Source organism: Mercenaria mercenaria, chromosome 7 (genome assembly GCF_021730395.1).
Source record: "Mercenaria mercenaria strain notata chromosome 7, MADL_Memer_1, whole genome shotgun sequence".
In the NCBI taxonomy this organism is placed as follows: Eukaryota; Metazoa; Mollusca; class Bivalvia; order Venerida; family Veneridae; genus Mercenaria; species Mercenaria mercenaria.
The window spans coordinates 35,867,292-35,890,695 of NC_069367.1; the positions used below are offsets into that span (position 1 = coordinate 35,867,292).

Sequence of the window (23,404 nt, forward strand, 5' to 3'; positions counted from 1 at the left end):
TTCCAGATCAGATCTCACGAGGCACGCAAGCGCCGAGTGTGATCCGTCCTTACAAAATCCACGAGAGCTGAATACAAAATCCCAGATCTAGCTACTGTTGTAATGACCCTTTTATTATATACCTCCACCTTTTTTCTTCTTTTTTTTTTTTGTTTATGAACGAAATCTTCAATGTTTGTCGATGTTAAAATAGAAATAAGTGAAGTTTTAGTGTGTGTTTTTATAGAACTCTGACAGGCATGCAAATTAAATGAAAGTAGTCCGGCAACATACAATACAAAAGATACAATACGGATTTGTTTTCTGCCTGTTCATATTTACTTGTGAAATACAAGCCATAGTTTTGACAGAATTTATATAGGTATATAATAAAAGCTTATATCCACAAATTTACAAAATTAAGATCAGTGATGAAGTAGCATTCCCAAGTATCTAAATCTACATAATTACTGGGATCCTGAAAATATGGTGATAAGTGCCCAGACGGTGAGTGTCAACGGAAGTTTTTTGTTCCTTATCCATTCACTCTCTTTCCTAGCGCGTCAGTAAGTCAGCAAATGTTCTAACCTTTAGCCTGCTAGATATCTAAAATGGACCGGTCCATCATTTATTTTGGGCAATACCATTTATTTTTCGAAGGGATGTTCACAGAAAATTTACTGACTGAATAGCAAACAGTGCAGACCATGAGCAGCCTGCACGGAAGTGCACTGCACTGGTCGCAAAGGCAGAATGACTTGCTGCCAGCAGGCTAAAGGTTAATAAAACTGTCAGATTTTTTCCGTGAATCTTAATAAACAGGTAAATTGTAATTTGATGTATTTGCAAGTCTATTATGTTGTTGCTAATTTCCAGATAAGGTTAATTTGGCAACAACTTATGCAGTATGGTTGTTGTGGCAACAAGTAGTTTAAAGTTTCAGAAAATAATATTCTTGAAATTTTACTTTGTTTGATTCATAAAAACGGCTGCTTTGGCAACAAAATGTTATAACTGTTTCACTACCAATGCCATGCATGCACCTACTCTCTTTTTGACGTACACAACTCATGTTCTCTTTGTCTTACGTACTTCAACTACGATCTCTGTACATTGCATATTATATATGCTCTCTTTTTTGCACACTACGAGTATGATACCAGTGTTTTCAAACTATAAAAATGTTCTTTGTATTTTGCGTGCTACACTCCATTCTATACATGCTCTGTCTATCTGTAAGTCTCTGTCTGTCTGTCTGTCTGTCTGTCTGTTTCTCTCTCTCTCTCATTATTGCTTATTACGCATGCGCATGCGCCCCCTGTGTTTCACGCGCAACAAGTATAATCTCTGTATTTGCGCGCGCCAATACTTATTAAGATCTCTATATTTTACGCGCTACAGTTACGCTGTCCTTTAATCGTGATGTCTCTACTTACGTACTATAATATTGCAGTGTGTGTTGTACTATAATTATGTTCTCTCTTTATTTTGCAGGAGATGTTAGAATACTACAATTCAAAGTATATTAAAAATTGGTTACAACGAAATCCAATTAGCCAGGACGAAAAGATTATGCAATACTTTGAAAAACTGGCTTTAGAGTAAGTGATATATACGTGATAGGTGTCTCATCGTTTATCGCAATATCGATATATTGACGAGATTACCAAATCAATATGTATCGATAAGGGATTTTTCAAATAACGATACAGTCAAAAATATTAGATAAAGCCAAAGTAGCTGCGAAAAATTGAATAAAGGACACGAGTTAATATTTTTTATAGAACATTGGTATCTGTTCTAATTACAATGCATATCGTATAGATCGTATTGCATTGAAACAGTTTGCGTTCGAACATCTGTCACATCTGTCAAAAACAATATTCGTTCTTGCCACCGGATCCGAGCGTAGTATGCACAAGTTGTATATGTTTAAAGATTGGATCGTTCACAGCATTTAGTTTGATAATTTTCGATATAGCAGGTATCAATATGCCTTTTCAACTAATAACTGATCAATAAATTGATTATAACGTAAATAGTCTCCATTTCAGCTGAAATTATGCAATGTATAAATATACTGAATGTGTTAATTATGCATGATTTATTTTCAGGCAGCATTTTGAGCAACTAGCTGGCTGCAAAATGATCATAGAGAAATATGGAAGCGATACAAATCTAACCGAAGATATGGAGTAAGTCAATAAATGCCACACAAATAATTGTAATAATTCCAAATATTCATATTTCTGTATGCCAGAGTTATTTCAAAATTACGTGATCTGCTAATAAAGTGGACACGGCTGATAATTTTGGAAATTTCAACATTTGCATTTGATTTCAGATGAAATACTCCGATGAAAACATGATTTAATATTGCCTATAAGAATGGTATACATCAAGACCTAACTTTACTTCAACCTTTAACCTGCTGGCGGCAAGTGATTCTGCCTTTGCGACCAGTGCAGACCAAGATCAGCCTTCACGTCCCTGCTGGCTGATCATGGTCTGCACTGATCGCTATTAAGTCGTCAGTAAATTTTCAGTGAACACCCCTTTGAATAATAAATGGTAATGCCAGAATTGAATGATGGACCAGTCCATTTTAGAAATTTAGTAGGCTAAAGGTTAAAGATGTACATTTTTTCGTAGAATGTGAATGTCTCTTCTTTCCTGGAGGAGTCCAGAAGGCATCATACTTTATTTTGGTTATGTTTTAGTAGGCCAGTTTACTGCATAGTATATATATTCTCCAATACTTTCCACTATACAGACTGAAAGCAAATCCTTTTTTTAGCAAATTTATTTTCACTACTGGTACTGATGATAAACCCGAACAGAAAATGAGGTTTTTTACCTGTAACATTTTTATTTCTGCAAATTGAAATCAATGTTCGGTATAAAAATAAAGCTTAACCTTTGCTGAAAACTTTACTTAATTCAAATTTATATTTAGTAAGCAAACTCACACGAAGTGAGGGCCTGAAAGGGGTATGTAAAAAGGGGACTTTATGAACGTTGACTGATGATAAATTCGAACCCTTTGTCATTTACAAAATTTTCTTGGTATTATTAAATTGAAACTTTCCCCAAAAAGCTGCAACCGCCATTCCTGATCAAGTAATGAAAAGTTAACAAATGTCAGGCCTTCATGTTTCGACAGTGAGCATGCACAAAAAAACACCCTCTTCCCCAGTAATTTTGGATAAATATTTTTTATACAAATTTATGTAAGTCATTTATTTATACCGAATATTTACCAATTTTGTTTTTGTTTACACAAGTTGGTGTTGTGTAAATGGAAACTATTAGATGGTGTGTTCAGTTTTATAAATAACCGATTGCAATCGAATGTTTCCAAGGTGTTCGGCTTTATCATCTGTCCGGGTTTATCATCAGTACCAGTATATATCAACCTTGTCAAACATCTAGCATATTTTAACTTTTTCTCTGTTTTATTGGCAAAGTTTAGTTTTCGGATACAGTATGTTTCACACAACAACTCCAGCGTTTAACACATGGCTTCTGTCAAGCATATTGATTTCTGAATATAATCTATTCACCATTTGCAAGAGTAGCTATATCAAACTGTAATTTGTTTAAAACAAATAGGGAATGAAAAAAGAAGCATAATGTGCATGAAAAATGTCAATCAGTATTCAAGTCCTCTTTACAGACTTGAACCAGAAGAAATAGAAGGAGAAAGTGAAGTTGGCTCAATTGGAGATGACATAGTATTGCCAATTGGCTCTGTACATTCCAGTTCTGAAGATATTGGCTCCGAGCTGGACAATGAGCTCATACGAAGACAAGGTAGGACATTACAATATTTCAAACCTTCATGTTGATAGTTTAAAAGGTTGACATAAAATGTACATAAATGTACCAGATCTTCTGATCTGCAGAAAGTATGTTCGAATAGGTTAAATCTTCTCATTCATAATTTTTAGGCGAAAAAGGTTTCTCTTAAAAATCCATAAAAATAGGCATTGTGAATCTGAACAGTGGCATAGAATTATTATTCTAACACGACCAGCAAATAACCTACATACATGTAGAGCAAAATATATCTCGGGTTATTCTGCAACAACCCATGCGCGTGCAGTGACGTAATCCGATCCAGGTGCGTTGCACGGTCGTAAAAAGTAGTTACCATTATTTTCTAACACTGTCGATACCAGTATGTCGTGTTAGAATCGAAATAACGTTCTTATTTCGTTCTTATGCGAAACAATATATCACTCAGGACTACGGCCTTCGTGATATATTCTTTCGCATAAGAACTCTAAACACGGGCTATTCTACGAAAAAAACACGATTGGGAACTTATTATTTCTGAAATAATCCTAGTATTAAATAACCAAAATAGTGTGCAGAAAGAGGTAAAACGCTGCAGCGCTTTTGAAATAATAGAGAAAATCAGCATTCTTCTTGCCCATTTTTAAAAAATATCTAACACTTATATGTTCACTTACTTTTTAAATTATCATTTTCAAGTTCATGTATTCAGTTTATGCCAAATTTATGCAGGCTTAAGGTTAAATACAGACAAAAGTAAATGTAAATTTGTACTTTTTTATAGCTATTGGTTAAGAAGATAAGTTCAGTTAATTTTATCTCTAATTTATCTTCCGATATTTACATGTAAGATTTGCTCAAATAGGTCACATATTGATCACCGGTAAGTTTTTCACATTACCCTTTAATACGAACTAATGCATGCTGAAAGATACCACTTAAAATGCATCCGTCCTAAAAGTACCGCGTTTTTATTGATTTTATGTAAGAAACATGAAATTTGATATCTTAAGCAATCTGTTTTCTCATTTCATTTAAGCGGTATCAAGGCGTCGGCGAGCACTCCTACCTGTTCCCTTAACGAAAGATTTAGAATCCAGATTAAACGATAATCCAACTGCTCTAGATATCCGTAAAATCATGCTACCTTCTAGACAACAGGTAATGCTGTTATAAGTCATAACTTATAAAGCAGTTAACAAAATATTGTTTTGTACAACTTACTAAGTGTTTCTGTATAATTGTATCACATTTTACAACAGTTTTGTAGAAGTTAAAGAAAGGGACATAATGACGTTCATGGAATTTTTGATAACTTGAGAAGTTGTCTCACTTGTGTTTGTACAGTTTACAGCTCTTATTGTTTAGAAATAGTTACAGTTCTGTCTGCGTTTACAAGAAATAATATCATAGATTAATGGCAAAACCGGATTCTATACGATGCATATTAACGAGCCGCGTGTTCGGTAATATATATTTGTGATATGCAGATAAACTGTTAATAGAACATTTATTGAACATGAAAGTGGATTGTTCAATACATTTCACTCTTTGACATCTATTCACTCATTTTTGTTTTAACAGATTTTAGAAACTTATAATGTTACATTGCTTCTTTTCCATATATGAACTTGGCCTGCATATACCTGCAAAACTGACTTCAGAAAATGCGCAGTTGATGTTTTTTGTAAAAACTTGAAAATAGTGTTTACAGTTATTTGTATACAAATATGCACAAGTGCTGCGGTGGAAATGAGGTGACAGATTCCTCGCGAAAGAACGAATGCATTTTTTTTTTGTAATACACGCTCAGTTACAATTTGTCCTTAGTCTTTGTAGAATTGAAAATCTTAGCCTTAGCGCAACAGTACATAATAAATAACGTCATATACCCGATGTGAAATTTACTTGTCCATATAAAAGGTTAAAGTTGAATAGATTTCATTGTAAAATAAAGATTTAAAATAGAGTTTTAAATTGCATATGATAATTACTTGTTATTCAAGAATGTACTTATCTTATTACTTTTATTTCAGTTAAATTACAAAAAACTTGACGTTAATTTAACACACGATGACAGTGAAAATGATTTGCTCAAATATTTACAAAGCAAACAGCTGCGAACAAGACGAGTGTCACAAGCCCTTTGGAATCAGCCTATCAGCGAAACACCTGAAATACCGGAAGCGAGTAGAACGCGTAGACGGAGTGTTGCGCCAGTAGCGTTAAATAACTACCGGCGTCGTTTAAGTTTAGCCGCGCCAGATCCATCGAGTGAAGGTGCAAGACGGCGTGGAATAAGCTCCGGGAATGTCCTGAAAGGACTAGATTCGCCTGCTAGACGAAGACTGCGTTTTAAACGAGGGGCGCATTCTCTTGCTTCAGATGACTTGAGTGAATCTCAAAATCTCTTTCCTTTGACTGAAAGTATTAGGGAAGATGAAGAGAGTAATGGGGAAAGCGATAAGAAATCTGACAAAACGGATGAGTCAGCAAAAGCTCAAAATAATATCAATAAAGGTGCTTTAACAAATCTGTTCAGTGGTAGAAGTAAACATGGCTCATTGAAACGTTCACAAACACAAACGGATGACTCGAAGTCGTCACCTAGTGGCAGCTTGAGGAAAGGTGGTTCTTTTAAAGGACAGGCAAGTAAACCCGGCCCCATAAAGGGCTACAGAAGTCCAACTCAGGGGTCAAAACACTCTGATAGAGGTATTAAATTTGTTTCCCCGAAACATAGCCCAAGTCTCGCAAAAAGAAAACCAGTTTTAAGGTCGCATTCAGCGTTTGCTGAGATCGATGAGGATAAAGAAGAAGAAACTTCTCCCAAAACAAGTAGTATGCGAAAAAATCTGTCTTACAGTAAGGCTATATCTTCAGATATATCTGAAACAAAAGACGAAAAGGAATAAATAGCTGGATGTTTATTTCAGAATAATTAATTACTGCTTGTAGAATCAGTTGACTTTTTGTCAGACCGAATGTTTGATTTTTTTATCAGAGATATTTACTGCGTAGATTATTTTGCACGGTTTGATGGCAGGCAATTCTTAAGCGTGTTAGAAAAAACATTCAGTTTGAAACACCTAGTTTCAGGTTTAACCGTTTACGCAGAAAAGCAGTTATCAATTTGATAAATTTAAGCAGGTGTATGTACTGTTGGTCCAAAACTGTGGAATGAACTGCCGTTAGCATTACGCAAAATTATTTCACTTGATACATTCAAACAAAATCGTAAGACACTGTATTTTAGAGACTTTATGGCATTGTTTTAAATTTTTTGATAATTGTCTTAAATGCGATAACAGCAGGCGTTAGGTTTTAAATTTTTGTGCGTTTTTACATATTATCATTTATATTTTTAAGGCTTGTTTATTTAAATGTACAACGCCATTGAATATATCATTAATCAGTTTCATTTTCAATTTCAAGTAGGTTACAGCTAAAGCATAATAAGTTACTTATACAGTCTCTGTAAAGTTGCACTAAGGCGGCTTCAGTCTTAATCAAATTACCTGAAAAGAGACTGAATCAATCATGACATTCAGCATTTTGTATAAAAAACAAGATCTCTACTACAAATGCGATTACTCAAACAATTCCCCAGGATAGTTTTGTTTAGAATGTCAAGTTGGGTTTATAAACCTTAGATGCTGTCAGGGCTTGACCTGTTCTGTTAGACACGGAAAAGTCATTACAGTAACTGCACTAACTGCACGTTTACCTTTCTGTTGGAATATAGCGCATGGTTACTTTACAACTTATAAACCTATATATTTTAAATTCCTAGTTTTTTTCTAACAGTCCTGTTATCATATAAAATTATAATAAATGATTTTGTCAATTTTATTTTGCTTCACGAGTTTCAATTTTTCGTTTCAGAATAACATATTGCATGCATCTGCATCATTAGAAGCTGTCAGTTCTGAAGACTCGCACGAAACATCAACAGTTTGATAAATGCCAGCAAATACTAGATACATTGCATTGTATGCCCAGATACGTGAGCTAGCCCTCTGCTTTTTCAGTGCCATCGCATGTGAGATTCAGCAAAAAAGACACCAAGCATGGCTTCTTATCCATCCCCACCGAAAGATTCTCGAAGCATAGATAGTTCGCGCCTTTGCTTATTATATGCAAATCAATGAAAGGGTTACACAGGATTTACATACGAAAAGTGCCTCTGAACTTCCAAACGATTGAAAGTTAGTAAAGTTATTTAATATGAATCAGGAAAATCTTAGTTACAGTAAAATAAATCGTTTTTTATGTAAAAAGAGGTGTGGTCAGTTTCGCCATGTTTTATTATTTCAGCTATCATTGATAAAAGAAAATCAATTTACTTTAGACATTGCATTTAGAAATTTCTGAAAGGAGAGGAGACAAGTTATTTCACATTTTGTCATTACATTTTGAAACTTTGGAAAAAGGAGGGGCCATTTTCTGATGTAAATCCTTCAAACCCATTTACCTGCTTTGGTTTGGAAGCGAGCGTGTAAATTGAGTATTTGTGTTGCTTGAGAAATCAAATCATTATTAAGTAATATTTGATATTAATATGAAACAAGTAAAATTTTGTTTACACAAATTAAAACACGTTACACAACAATTCCGTTCAATTCTTTTCAAAAACTTATATATTTTTATATACAATATATGATAGAAATCCGTTGGCAATGACAACACTACATACATATGGCGATCGTCTTGATACAATTTGAACGTTGTTCACTTTTACAAAATGTACATTGTAAGCTTACATCAATAACAATGGCAGTTCGCCTAGAAGCATGATTTGTGGATATAAGTCATTGACAGAAGGTTGTTCAACCACTTAAAATCATTTATTGCAGAAACAGGCTTTCCTTGTTCGCACTAATTGATATTGCGGCATTATTAGAGAATTCCTGTCACAAACAGTACTAATTTAAATATGAATCATTTTGAATAGGGATAATGTTATCATTTCGCATGATTGCTAAATTAACTTCTGACAACAATTTTCTAATAGTTTTGACAATTAGACAATTCATGGAGTCTTACAGATTAGTTTCGGTGTGTACAATGGGGTGATGTTAATAGTGTATACAGTTGCAAGACAGTCAAGTCAGTGCTCTCAGACCATGTGTAAACTTCGGTCCAAGTACATTAGCTTTACAGTATTGTAAATGTGCCTCCGATAAATAATACACTACACTACGAATATCACCCACACTACACTTCATAACAAACCTTAATCCAAGATCTCGTGCATTAACCGTACGACTGATTTCAAAGCATGGCGCTACACTGTACGCACAGTTTCTATTTTCAATGTCGACATATATTTAGGTTATATTTTGTTTTGGGGTTCTATCTGGGTTTAGAACAGTTTTTCAACATTATTTCAGTTATGCAACGGCTGGTAGTTAACATAACCAGTGTTCAAGGAGTAGTACTTGTACTGCCTTGTTCTCCACACTAATAACATGTGGTGACGAATTCAATACCATTTCATCAAGTAGTCAGGAAGAACATACGCCTCACCATATGATCGAAATCACGACTGGAATCGACATACGGAAACGAATATCATTTTATTTAATTCAAGGCAAACTATGAGTTAATTTATTAAAACGGAATCGTTACTATCTTCTTAAAGACAACATATGAAAATAAAAGATGTTTATGCGTCGGGCAATTCAAATAAGGGGTTTAAACAAGTTAAGCGGTTCTCTTTAATCAGGATCAAATATTCCAGAAACAAGCACATAGACCTGTCCATTTTATTCCATTCTCTTATACACCATATTAGACGCTTCAATAATATAATCACTGTTGAAAGAGTTATGTTCCAGAAAATGCCATCAATATTTTATTAACCTATAGACTTCCGTTATAAAAACGCGCGTTGACCAGAGTTTTCATATCTCACCAACACACCTGGGTTTTTTATTTGCATTAATTTTCTATGTATCAATCATTTCTTATTATTGAAAGATTTACCTGAAGGTACACCACATGTATTGTATTCTTTTATTTCATTTTAATGGGCTCAAGTTGCTTTCAAAAAGATCGTATTTATAAATAATTTGTTTGTTAATTTTGATTGCTTATTTTAGTAAGCTTGATTGTATAAAACGCATTGAAACTGTGTTTGATATATTAGTAAATACGAATAAATTGTGAAAATTGTATAATAATATTTTATATTTCACCACGTAATGTTTGATCTTAAAATATTTATCATTGTGTTTTTTGTTTTGATATTACATATAGTAAACGGTGGACTGTGATAATTGTTCTTGAATTTAAGCTATGACTTGCATTCGTTTGAAAAGTTTAAAAGTTTAAATAAAAATGACATAAGTTAAACGTTTGTTTTTATTAGCTCTACGAAAGATTGTGTTTTAGAAATACGTGACGCATTTGTTAGAGATTACATTTGTTTATTAAGAAAGTGACACGGTTAGATGGATGAACTATACGTGAGCTTCTGTAGACACTACATGTACAACTGAAACATTATATAAGATGAACTATACAGTACAGACATTATATGTATATGGAGGACTATACAATAGTGACACTGCAAGGTGAGCTTTAAGGTATAGGCGTTGTTTGTACAATAGAGGCATTGCAAGGTTAACTATAGAGTATAGGCGCTGCTTGTACAATAGAGACATTATATGGTGAACTATACAGTAAACATACCACATGTATAAGGTGGACTATATTGTATAGGTACTACTTGTACAATAGAGATTGTTTTAAGATAAACTATACAGTCCAGATATTGCATAAATAAAGTGGACTGTAAAACAGAGAAACTGCAATGTGAATTATATAGTATAGACACCACTTGTATGATAGAGACATTGTAAGACTAACTATAGACATTATATTTTGGTTTGCATTGACTTCAGTTCACGTGTTTTAAGTCGGAAACGTCCAGTGTTTATGTAACAAATGAGACAAGCTAAAGTGACGTATACTAGGGAGACATTATAAGGTGAACTAGTATATAATTCCTTGCATGTAGCCTTACCTATGAACCTTTAACTGTCATTGAAATCAGTACAGATCGAGATTTACATTTATTGTACCAATAATTAATCGTACGAAACGGAAGACAGTGCGAGTTTTATTGAATAGAATTTCAATATTGCCCCGTTAGTGAAACTATTGTTTGAACAACACATCTTAAGGTCTAAAACAGCATATTCTATCTACTACTACATTTGTTTAACATTTAACCTGGTAAATTTCTAAAATGGACTGTTTCATCATTCAGTTTGGGCAATACCATTAGAAATTTTCGCAATTTTATTCCTGAAAATTTACTGACAATAATGAACAGTGCAGACTATGATCAGCCTGCATGGATGGACACTGGACACGCTGACCTTGGTCTGCACTAGTCGCAATGGCAGAATCACTTGCTGCCAGCAGGGTAAAGATTGAATAAATGTCTTTTATATATAATTTACTGTTTTAACTCCAAAACAACAGCTAAAACACAGTTTCAACCTGCTACTCATTGTTTAATCATCGCTACGAAATCAACATGAATGTAACAAAAACCAAACATCTAGTAAACACTGAGACAAAATGTAAATACACGTAACTGCATAGACCTTTCTAAACCGACAAAGTTCAACTAAGTAATTAAATACGGCATTACTGTGCAGTATAACCGGCATCAATGCTTATAGCAGACCCAGTCGTGCTTGCCGCTTCATCGCTACAGAGGTACGCTACCAGTCCGGACACCTAAAATTAATACAGACAATTAGTGGCATTGTTTTCCGATTCATAAGTTATCATATTCATAAATGTGGATGATAATAGATTAATTGTCAGCTTGAAGTAGCCATATTTATTAATTTGAAAACTGAACAATTGGCGGGTTTTCCTTTACTAGTAAATAACTTAGCAGATATTTACATATTAAATGAAGCCGGTGAACAAAATGCAACAAAGAGGATGGTTCCTTGTATCGCCTAGAGTTCTGAGAGTATGCCATTACAAGTTATTCTTTGTATACTTTTCGCTTGATCGCTGTTCTGAACTGGTATAGTGGATGAAGTTGGATGATTACTCATAGAAATTTCATTATAGTTTTAAACAAATGCTAGTAACCTGTTCGACAGTGACTGGCTTCTTCGATGGATGACAACTTCCAAAGAATTCATTCTGTGGAGAATAACAAGGGATATAATTGCTTATATGCATTAATATAAGGTTAAATATTATAAAGTTACAAACTGAAAAACAGTTAAGCAACAAATATTATCAATCATATATATTATTATAGCTACCAGAAACTGCATCATTTTTTACAAATTACTGTAAGGTTAGTATCAAATTTCGGCAGGACGCTTAGCTATACAGTCGGACCGGTATATCGTTATACCAATGTCAAATTCACAAAAAAATGAATGCTTTATTGATAGCACAGAGATAATAAAATAAGAATATTTCTCTTTTAAACACATTTGTTTAGAGATTTATTGTAACTCTCTGATGTAATCGTCTTAATGAAGTAAAATGTACATTTGTGTTTAAGCTTTAAAAGCATTTGCTTAAGTAACTAAAACAATAATAAGGAATTACCCTTTTCTGATCAAAGGTCTTGGATTCATTTTTGGCCATGACGTGAATTTGCTTTCTCACAACTACATAAAATAGATGATTAATATTTTACTAAACAACAGATGGTATTATATTTAAGACGGCATTTCTTTTTATTTTATTGGAATCTAAGTATCACAGAGTGACACTGTTTAGATCCTACAGCGATTTTTAGTTTTAATGTGAAGGAAGAGCCCAGGTGCTACTCGGCAAATATTGTCGGACACGGTCGAGAAGAGCCAGCATCATTTAATGAGTTAGCCGAATGCACAGCTTCTTGACAGTATATCTACATCCTCTGTGGAGTACTGAACCGAGGGTCAAACAATTTGAAGGCAAGCGATACGAACCACTCTACGAGGGTCAAATAATTCAAAGGCAAGCAACATGAATCACTCTCCAACGGAGGCTGCCAATTATTGAACAGTCCGTCCTACAGCTTTATGTCATTATTTTGAAATTTAAAATAGACATTTAAGTAACGGGAAAAAATAAGTATGAAAAAATAAATCTTATAAGATCTATGCAGCGTCTATAAACAGTATACTCCAGCATTTGGAAAATATAGAGAAAAGCGTTTCTTTTGTGCAGATCACGCCATGCATACTTTATGTAATCAGAAAGGATTTAGCCAAGGTCTGTTTTACATCTTGAAGCATTTCCCATTAAATGTAGATATCCCTCTACAAACATAGTATATTACTTGTTTAAAATTCTCTCCCTATTTCGTTTACTTATGATACCTTATCTTAGCAAACAATGAGAAGCAGTAATCTTACGGTCAGTTTCAACATAACCAGGACATATAGCATTGCAGGTTATTCCATATTCTGCTGTTTCCAAAGCTGTACCCTGTTACGAAAATGATAAATGTACACAGTCGACAATATGTATACAATATATTTTTACAGCTTAAATTTTAATCAAACAAACAAAGCTATCAAGAAATGTGTAAAAGTTATTTAAATCTAAATCTCAGAATTCAAAAATGAATGCAGAATATAGTACAAAGGCATTATTAGCAAAGCTAACTAGCATTTAGGATTAACGTAAAACTATCTATATGCGCTTTTTTGCCTGTCTGATATGATAACAGGTCTTGAAAGGTCCATATTTATTACATTTAACACGAAGCCATAGGTACACTGTTATTTCCAAGCCAATTTTTCTAAATTCCAACCAAGAGAAATTCCAACCAAGAGAAATTCCAACCAAGAGAAATGCCATGGCTGTCGTTTATAATGATACTAGAGTTGAGCATTTGTCAATAAATATGCACTAAAATTATCCAATTGAGATGAGAAACAATTTCAAATAAGTAATCTTACAACATGGAAAGAAAATCTGACCTCCACCCCCTCCAGTGTACAACAAGATACAATTCAGCTTCAAATATTCCTTACAGAATATTCAAAATACATTTCTGCATGTATTTAATATATATTCTAAATAAAATGTATATTCCAGTTAAGATTAATAATCTGCTGCGCAGTAAGACAAAATTATTTCCCTTCGACAGGATGAACGTATTAAGTGTTTGTAGGGTATTAATTTGCTGGTACGCCAACTTTTTACCACCTTAAGGCTGTCACTTATATAGGACGAAACACGATCTTTCTTAAACAATCTTTCATTGCATGATTTACCTTTGCAAGCCCTATTAGAGCTGCCTTAACGGCACTGTAAGGAGTTTTTCCTGGTGTACTTATCAAACCCATCTGTGATGAAGTGTTGATTATTCTTCCCCAGCCTAAAGAATAAAACATTCATTGGAGATGTGAATCACAACACACAAAAGAAATGGTAACTGCAGGTAAGGTTTCACAGCTAATCCAAAGAAGACGAAACTATTTTAAACATTTACCAGCATTGTATGAAATATAAGAAATAAGTACTATGCAACGATCTAAGCAAATCTTAAAGACATATTTGATCAAATCGAACTTTTAATGGAAGGAACACTCGCAAATACTAAATACTAAAAGAACCTTGTACTGATTTACATAGTTGTTTTCCTGATTATATAAAAAAAATTGTCAGTTGAATATACACTGAAAGTTTAGATTCACAATAAAATAGTAGAAAATAATGTTAGAGCGATGGTTAATAAACGAAAAGATACCTTTCTTTTTCATATATGGTACAAAGTATCTTATTAACAAGAAGGACGCTGTTAAGTGCACAGCCACCATTTTATTCCACATGTCGATAGGATACTCGTCTATCTTGCATACGTACTGGAAACCTACGAAAAAACATTTTGTCTTGACATTTTGCAATTGATTCATATTTTTATACATGCATCCATAACTAAAAAACGTCACTTGTGAAATAAAAAGTTTGTTTTTTTTTCTCTCATTTCAAAACGTGTAGAGTGCATCACTTGATGTAAGTTTGTATGTTATTAGACCCAGATTACTAAAAGACTGATACACGGGTATATTTTGTATTTTATTTTTCATATATTTTACAAACTGTAAGTATCAATTGTATTGTTGTTTTCATCCACAGTGCTACCAATATATGGCAGTCGATCAGAAAACAATTCCTTACCCTTTCATGCGCCATAATATTCGTTTGTTTGTTTTGGGTTTAACGCCGTTTTTCAACAGTATTCCTGTCATGTGTCGGCGGGCAGTTAACCGAACCGGTGTTCCTGGATTATGTACCAGTACAAACCTGTTCTCCGCAAGTAACTGCCAACTTCCCCACGTGAATCAGAGGTGGAGGACTAATGATACCAGACACAATGTCGTTTATCAAACAGTCCCGCCCGAGGATCGAACTCACGACCCCGAGATCCGTCATATCCGCCATTATAACATTGTTACATAACGTTAATGTCAGAAGGCGCCGACATTCCGGTTACCTTGGCCATTATGATTATATTACGTGAGGCAAGGCTGTGTTATAATTGATGGATGCGTCAAACGTGATCATAATATTTGTTTTAAACTATTCATTTTTGTTTTGTTTCGTTTTTATACGCCCGTCTTTGAAAGAACGGGACGCATTATGTGAACACCCGTAGCGTGCGTTTGTCGGCGTTCAAAAGAATGTCCGCTCTCTTAAGTCGTACAGTTTTCATGTTCGTGGGCATAATATCTCGGCCAAGTTAGATAACCACCCAAATCGCCCCATGCACTCTTGGAGTATGGCCCTTGAATTACTCGAAAAACTGCAAATTTAGCCTTGTCCGTCCTCTAAGTCGAACAGTTTTCATCCGATCTTCACCAAACTTGGTGACAATGTTTTTGGGCATAATACCTTGGCATAATAAGCCATGTCAATTCAAATAATTTTGATCCGATTGTCAATTTCATCCCATATGGAACCTCACAAATACCTTGATTCCTTCTTACTCGTTTTTTTATTAACAAGGCATACAACATCAACATTATTACCTTTATGATACGTAACTGCAGCTGAATATTTAGACGGGCGTATTTTGTGACAGTCTGGCACTCTTGTTTGTTATTTGATTTTACAATGATTGTAATTAACGCTTTTATTATAAAAATCCGTGTTTTATTTCAGATCAGATTAAAATGTATACATGTGAACACTTATCACACTTGCTGGAGAGCAGACTGCAATCATACAGTTCTATATGGGAAAATTATTACCTGCATTATTTATTAGAATATCAATTCCTTCAGGATGAATTGTTGTTATTTCTTTACATAAATTTGCTATTTCATCTTCTTTTGTAAAATCTCCACCAACATATGAACATCTGCACTTGTAATTTCTGAAAAATCAAACCGGACGCCAGGGTGACTGTATGCTTTTATTTAATTATTTCCATTATTATCAGCTATTTAAGACGTGTTTTAATACATAGTTTACACATACAACGGAATTATATCAATTAACAATATTACCATGACGGCAGATTATTTTTTGTATACATTTTTCCCCGTTTCACTGAGGCTGATTTTGAACTCGTTTAAAGCTTTCTAATTTTATCAATGGAGGAGTTACGACCGAAAAGTAAAAACGGTCAATGTACAACATGAAGGTAATATATCAGATTCTGAATTGTTTACAGTATCATACTTTTTCATCTGCGCGTGTTTCTGATAGACTTTGTCCGATGAAATATAGCGAACCTTCTTAGATCTAGTGGGAAGCTTTGAATGTCGTCTCTGTTACCTATAATACCTACCACATTCCATAAGAAAATCATACGACATTTGCTTTAGAGGCGCTTTATAACAACCTAACCGTAATACCTGTTCATCATTATACTAGATATGTTTATTTTTTGACGTGAAGTGCTGGTAACACAATTGTCTTCCTTTTATTTAAGTTTGTAAATGCTATTTTGTTTCTTACTTTTTAAACTCATCAAGTATACTGTCAATGACATCCTGATCAGCAAGTCCGGTTATAATGACGTCACATCCGGATGAAGCAAGGCGACGTGCTATAGCCAGTCCTATTCCGCTTGTAGAACCAGTCACGAGAGCAACTCGTTTTTGTTCAACAGCCATTCTGAATCAGATTATAATTTAGTTTTCAAAAGACATGACTTCATTAGGATTACTTCATTTACATTGCTGTAGGCATAATCTTATACATTCTGTAATAACAATTATAACAAAATCGAAGACAAACACTTTTAAAACTGGCATCACACGCTACTGTTTAAAAACATATTTTTCATTTGATACATACAGTGTACCTTAGGTATATAATTCATAATTTGACTAAATTATTCACCTGATCATATTTACACTTTACATTAATATATTTTCCATTATCATGTTGTATTACTGAGCATGTACTGGAGATATAACTAGTACATATTAACAACTCTTTGCATTTCATTACAGACTAAGACAATTCTTAAAGAACCATGTGAATTTGGATTTTCTAAAACCAAATGTGAATTGTTTTAAAATGAACTGGTCCTTGGTTTTCTTATGTCACTGAAAATGCTAAATTGTTAATAAAATGCAATAGATTGCAATTGTATGTACAAATCGTTAAATAAGTGTTTTTTGGTTTTTTTAAGGGGGAATGTACTTTGGTCAAAATTTAAGATTTGCTAATAGTCGTATAAAACCAAAATAAACTTGAAGAATTTCAAATTTGTATCATCATCTTTTAGACGATAAACATGCGAAATGACGTTACCATGACGTCGCAAACATGACCCGTTTCCGCGCTTTTTACGCCCGTTAATGTAGCACTAAAATGGTATAAAACTCGTACTACAAACGTTTTTGGGTTTGGCGTCAATGCATTAGATTATATATCAACGACGAATAAAGCAATTTCTTAGTGATCATTAACATGAAAAGGTATTTTCATCCGAATTTTCGAAGGAGGTTCGAAAACAGACATTTGGTTGTTTAAGAAAATTCAGGGAAAATATCGCTTCTGATCCTTTTTGGGAAAAAAAATGGCCCGTGGAATTTTTGCCAATTTTTTTTTATGTAAAATTCATTATGTTGTTAAGGGCTGTGCCAAAATAGAAAAAGTTCACCGAAGCGTTTTTCTAGTACAACCGTTTAAAATTTAGAGCATTGTGACGCAGTAAACACGTCGCTTAAGACATAAACGAAAGCACGTGAATATTACATATTAGCCTTATTTTTACACCATTGGTTGCAAAGATGGTGCTCTCCATACTTTATTGGAACAATGCTTTCTAGCGCCTGTATTAATTCAGCTTCTTCCTTTTTCTTCAAGATTTATTGAACTCATTTGAAACTGGAAAACAAGCTTGCAATGGAAATTATTTTCTATTGTTAATTGTTTCTTTAAAAAAAAATATTCAGGACAATTAAAATGTAGAGTAAAAATATGTTTGTACATCAGTCCAAATTGCTTGCCTTTTTATGCAACTGAGCCAGAATATCGGGCTCCATACTTTTACAGAATTGCTCCATTTTTTTGGCTCTGTGAGTTGACCATATTTAATTGTTTTCGGTAAACTTTGATAAGTTTTCACACAGTTATTGTTACTTTCAAACATTACATATGTTGCAACATATTTGTTACTTATTTATAAACTTAAACCCATATAATAAAACAGTTATTGACTGTTAAGGCCATCGGATATATGTATATTCAACGGAGGAGGACAATATTGACCTCTCCATTGAATACCATAGCATATCCAATGGCTCAAGGGCAATAATAATATAATTTTCAAAACGAAATTAACATAAATATTGACAAAAAACTCAAATAAAATTTTGCTCTTTTTCACTCTAACTTTAGAAAATAAAAATTTATATAGCATCATAGATAATTATCACTCACACGGGTGTGTTAAATTTACATATATATTATTTTTTTATGTGAAATTTATTTTATGTAATAATTGCTTTGAAACAACATAATATTTTGATGGCAAATTTATATTTATAGTAGATTTATTGATAATATTTCTTTAGTGCTGATATTTACGAGATTATCCCATTTTTTTTCATGCAAAAATATAGCCAAGGGAGACAAACAGATACTGATTAGTACGGGCTGTTATAACATTCTTATTAACAGAACACAACCTAAATTATAGATTTTACCACATCGTTTTTGACTTCGGGAAATTATCAGTACGCGTACGGTGACCTGGGAAAGGGCGCATAACATGCGAGATTGTCGGCTTATATGGAAATTCCAAATAAATTCCCATATTATTGTTTGTTTTGATTGATAAATCCTGTTTTACGGCCCTTTCAGTATTTTCAGTTATGTCGGGCAGGTAGCCCAAGCTTACTGCCGCTCATTGGCTGTTTTTTTATTAAAAATATAAGCATTCTTAATTTATTAAGACCTATTATACAGCCATTCATTAAAACTTATTCTTCTAAAATACTGTAAAATAAAAGCTCAGTACATAATCCGGGAAATCGGAACGGATTTAGCATTTTTTTGAGTGATCGTTTCTTAGTGTATACTGCTAGTTTCTATTTGATAAACATTGCAAACTTAATATATTTTTTAATTGAATTTTAGGAAAGACAATATGTGAAACAAGCCGCAAACGGCATATGGACGAACATTCATCTTCTATATCGTTATGTCGTCATGTAAACGGAAGGGGCATGTCCGTGATGGCATGTTTAAAATTCATAATTTAGTTTCGTTTCTATTCAGCTTTTTTCCCCGTCCTTGGGGAAACAAATAACAAATACCAAAAATATTTAAATAAAATAAACCGCGCCTTGTAAAAACCCAACATACGGTGGCTTTGCAGTCTGGTCAGGATCCATGCTTTTTCGCTAACGGTTTCCTAAATTGCAATAAGGCTTTAAAAGCGAACAACATAGATCCTGACAAGACTGCGCAAGCTGGTGTGGATCAAAGCTAGCCCGCAAAGCCACTTTGTTGTTTTTTTCATGGCGGGGCTCAAATAACATATGTTAAAACAGGTAGAACGGATCCATTTATGTAAATGTTTTGACGTGTAATCTTTGCAAACAGTACACGGGGGAAATCTTAAAATTCATACGAAACATTCGAATTTTAAAATTTCCCCGTTGTACTGCTTGAAAAAGAAAAAAAAACGTAATATATAAACTGTCAACTTTAGGACTGCCTACGTGGTCTGATTCACGGGAGATATCTCACTGATGGAGGACTGTAAGTCGAGCCCCGCTACCGAACATGGCTCTTTATGTGAGAACACTTGGTAGTTTGTGCCCGGAATTGGGGGTTTAGTACTGGTCTTTTCCCCAGGAACAATGTTTAAGGAAACTACCCGCCATACTGTTGAAACGAGCGTAAAAACTTGATTCAGAAAATTAATCAATTTTTTTAACAGTCTTATTACCGTTTTCTATAAAATCTCCCTTTTAATTGTAATCATTAATACAATTTAAACGAAATTCACATTCGATAGAACTGTGCGGAAAAGGTTCTGTAAAAATCATTCTAGGAGTTCGTCCTCAGACTTCCAATGCGCTGTTTTTGGTGAGCTTGGTCGTTCCCTCTTTCTGTTATATGTAAGAGCGATCTCTAAAGTATTGGTTAAATATAATAAAACTCCCCAGTCACTTGTACACAAAATTTTTATAGAACAGTGTGATTTGTTAAATAACAATATTGAATCTACTTGGGCTTCAGCTGTTAAAAGACAACTGATATCTTAGGATATAGTTATTTGTGGAATAATCAGAACTATGATATTAATTATATGCCAATGTTAAAACAAAGATTACGTGACCAGTATGTACAAGACTGGAATGATGTGATAAGTAACCAGTCCCAATTGTTTTATTATAGAAAGTTTAAAAGGTGTAGCAAATTTGAAAAATTTAGATGCATAGGTAACGATTTACATAGAAAAGAATGTCTCGTTTTAGGCTTTGTTCTCATAATCTTGAAATTGAAAGTGGAAGATTTTCTGAGTTGAAAGAAACTTACGTGTTTGTAAACTTTGTACACAAAATGTAGAATCTGAATATCATTTTCTGGTATCTGTCCAATTTATAAGAAATCTTCGTCAAAAGTATGTATTGTTCAGTCATTTCCATGTATAAAAAATTTGCAGGACATTACTTCAAGTAATAATAAAAATATAATGAAATACAGACCAAAATGTAATAATAATGCTATGCAATTAAGAAAGGAAAACTTACAGATATTGCTGCTTCTAATGATTAATATATATATTTAGAACCTATAGTTGTTTTTTTTACTGTATATTTTGTGATATCTTGGCCATCCTTTTCTCTGTAAATGGCCAAAGGTATATTGTTTTATGCCGATATGCCAATAAATCTGAATCTGAATCTGTATTTTAATTATCCCATGCTTACCTAATGCAGGCTGCAACGTTTATTAAATAGGGGTTCTCGTAAAATGCCGTAGCATTTTAGATTTTACATTTTAAAATGTAGTACACTATTAGACCATACTTAGTTTCGGGAAAGGTTTTTTTCCAGGTAAAGTCTTTGTTTTGAGTTTAACGCCATTTTTTCAACAGTTTTTCAGTCATATAACGGCGGGCTGTTAACCTAACCAGTTTTTCCTGGATTCTGTACCAGTACAAACCTGTTCTCCGCAAGTAACTGCCAACTTCCTCCACATGAATCAGAGTGGAGGACTAATGATATCAACACATGTGTCTTCATCAAATAGTCACGGAGACATACGCCCCGTCCGAGGATCGAACTAGCGACCCCGAGATCCGTAGACCAACGCTCTTACCTATTGAGCTAAGCGGGCGGGCTTCATAAAGTCCTTTTCCGCATTTTTGCAACCATGTCCAAATACATTACCAAATATGCATAACGACGATTCTTCTATTTTGCTTTTTTCTCCGTTTTAGTATATCACTCCCGACACTCCCTTTCTTTCAAAAACTTAACTTTTCTAGCCTTCTGAACTGTCCGTATTTATCGCGACTTATTTTAGAGAGCAGCTGAGTTTGAAAAAGGTGTTCATGAAGTGGCTATTGAAATGAACATCAGAACTTCTAGTAATTTAAAAGATACGCATCTTTTCAATGAAAATAATTTTGGAATAACTGCATGTTATGAAATGTGTAAATTTTACGATTTAGATTGAAATATTAATTCATGTCTCATAACTGCTTGTTTATAGGTTTCCAGGTAGAATTAATGACAAGCCATTTAAAATAAACACATGTAACGTTTACATAACGATTACATGTCTTTTAACGACGCTGCAGTATCAAGTTCAAAACGGTTTTACTACAAAAACCGCTCGTGAAACTTTTTTCTATTTTGGCATAGATATTAACAACATAATGATTTTCACATACAAAAATTTGGCAAAAATTCCACGGGGCCAATTTTTTTTGCAAAATGGATCAGAATCGATTTTCTTTCCTGAATTTTCTTAAACAACCAAATGTCTGTTTTCGAACCTCCTTCGAAAATTCAGATAGAAACATACCTGTTCATGTTAATAATCACTAAGAAATTGCTATTTATTCTGTCGTTAATATATATCTAATGCATATTGACGCCAACAATACGCTTGTAGTATCGAGTTTTATACTATTTTTAGTGCTACCATTAACGACGTAAAAAGCGCGAAAACGGGTCATGTTTTGCGACGTCATGTAACGTCATACGAATGTTTATTGCTCTAAAAGATGATGATATCAATTGGAAATATCTTCAAGTTATTTTGGATATAAGACAATCAGCAAATCTTAAATTTTGACAAAGTACCATTCCCCCTTAAGCTAAAAGGTTCGGTTCCCTTCTGTAACGTTATGATAATTAATATTCATTTTTTTATGCTCTAAATGCATAAATCTATCTTAATATCTTAGTTAATATCTTAGAAGTATTTCGTTTGTCAAATACAACAAAAGTAAATTAAATATACTTGCGTACGTATAGCTAAACAAAAATCTTTTATCCAATCTTGAATTATTAAACGTGTACTAATACTTTAAAAAGACGTGTGTGTAAATATAGTGTCAGCAATTTTACAGTGTAAGTAGTTGTAATACAGTGCGGTTATCTATGAAGACACACGGCTGATACAAATTTATCAAGGTTAATATTTGTATTAGGCCAACAAAAAAGTTTGGTTTAGGTTAAGCATTTAACAATTATGCTTGACAGGATCTTTTTAATGATGTTTGTAAATTCTTTTGCTATCTCAATGTTATTCTTCTTTTGTCTATTAATCTTGACTCGTTTTTGTCTTTTTGATGTAGTCCGTCGCAATATTAAAACAATTTTTAAAAATGTATGTAGATCTATTGTAAGTTTGTGAAAAATAGTTCTGTCGGTATACACGCGTTGCAGTTATATAACATAATAAATAAAATTATTTACGTTTTTCGCTGTTACTAGTATGTGGTTGCTAGTCTATTTTGGATTTTAAGCTAGTCTATGTTTTTCAAGGTTTGATAGTTTCGCGCTTCTTTGTTTCGATAGAGCGATTTTCTATAGCGTTATTTATTGGGGATTTCGCCTTTGTCAATCACTCGAGGCTAGGTATTTGGCAGTTACACACCGAAGTTGTTTTTGTTGCATACTAACCCTCCCTCTTTCAGCATCAAGCA

The 23,404-nt window shown here is 33.6% G+C and overlaps 2 protein-coding genes across 5 annotated transcripts in view; one reads left to right on the forward strand and one right to left on the reverse strand.

Annotated features, from left to right (window-relative positions):
- Window positions 1-10,134, forward strand: part of LOC123554422 (Na(+)/H(+) exchanger beta-like) — a 133,787-nt gene extending 123,653 nt beyond the window's left edge. For 3 of the 4 annotated variants that reach the window (XM_045344562.2, XM_045344564.2, XM_045344566.2), the window contains 5 exons: window positions 1,474-1,580; window positions 2,094-2,174; window positions 3,656-3,792; window positions 4,817-4,938; window positions 5,814-10,134. In XM_045344562.2, coding sequence (XP_045200497.2) covers window positions 1,474-1,580; window positions 2,094-2,174; window positions 3,656-3,792; window positions 4,817-4,938; window positions 5,814-6,692 — 1,326 coding nt within the window. In that variant the 3' untranslated portion in view covers window positions 6,693-10,134. The remainder of the gene's footprint in view (window positions 1-1,473; window positions 1,581-2,093; window positions 2,175-3,655; window positions 3,793-4,816; window positions 4,939-5,813) is intronic. The other variant, XM_053548101.1, reaches the window with a different exon arrangement.
- Window positions 10,135-11,277: 1,143 nt separating this feature from the next.
- On the reverse strand, window positions 11,278-22,850 carry LOC123554423 (D-beta-hydroxybutyrate dehydrogenase-like). Its single transcript, XM_045344567.2, has 9 exons — window positions 22,725-22,850; window positions 16,732-16,890; window positions 16,020-16,144; window positions 14,516-14,638; window positions 14,040-14,143; window positions 13,173-13,245; window positions 12,376-12,437; window positions 11,902-11,955; window positions 11,278-11,532 (listed from the first exon to the last, which is right to left on the reverse strand). The coding sequence occupies exons 2-9, from the start codon at window positions 16,887-16,889 to the stop codon at window positions 11,440-11,442; spliced, it is 792 nt and encodes a 263-aa protein (XP_045200502.1). The 5' UTR covers window position 16,890; window positions 22,725-22,850; the 3' UTR covers window positions 11,278-11,439.
- Between the last annotated feature and the right edge of the window lie 554 nt (window positions 22,851-23,404).

Bases quoted from the DNA above. Each gene is read 5' to 3' on its own strand.
- LOC123554423 (XM_045344567.2), bottom strand. From the start codon at position 16,889: ATGGCTGTTGAACAAAAACGAGTTGCTCTCGTGACTGGTTCTACAAGC. The intron at 11,956-12,375 runs GTAATTCCTTAT...TATTCTCCACAG, and splicing joins AGACCTTTGATCAGAAAAGG to AATGAATTCTTTGGAAGTTG. The intron at 11,533-11,901 runs GTTACTAGCATT...TATTAATTTTAG, and splicing joins AGCCAGTCACTGTCGAACAG to GTGTCCGGACTGGTAGCGTA.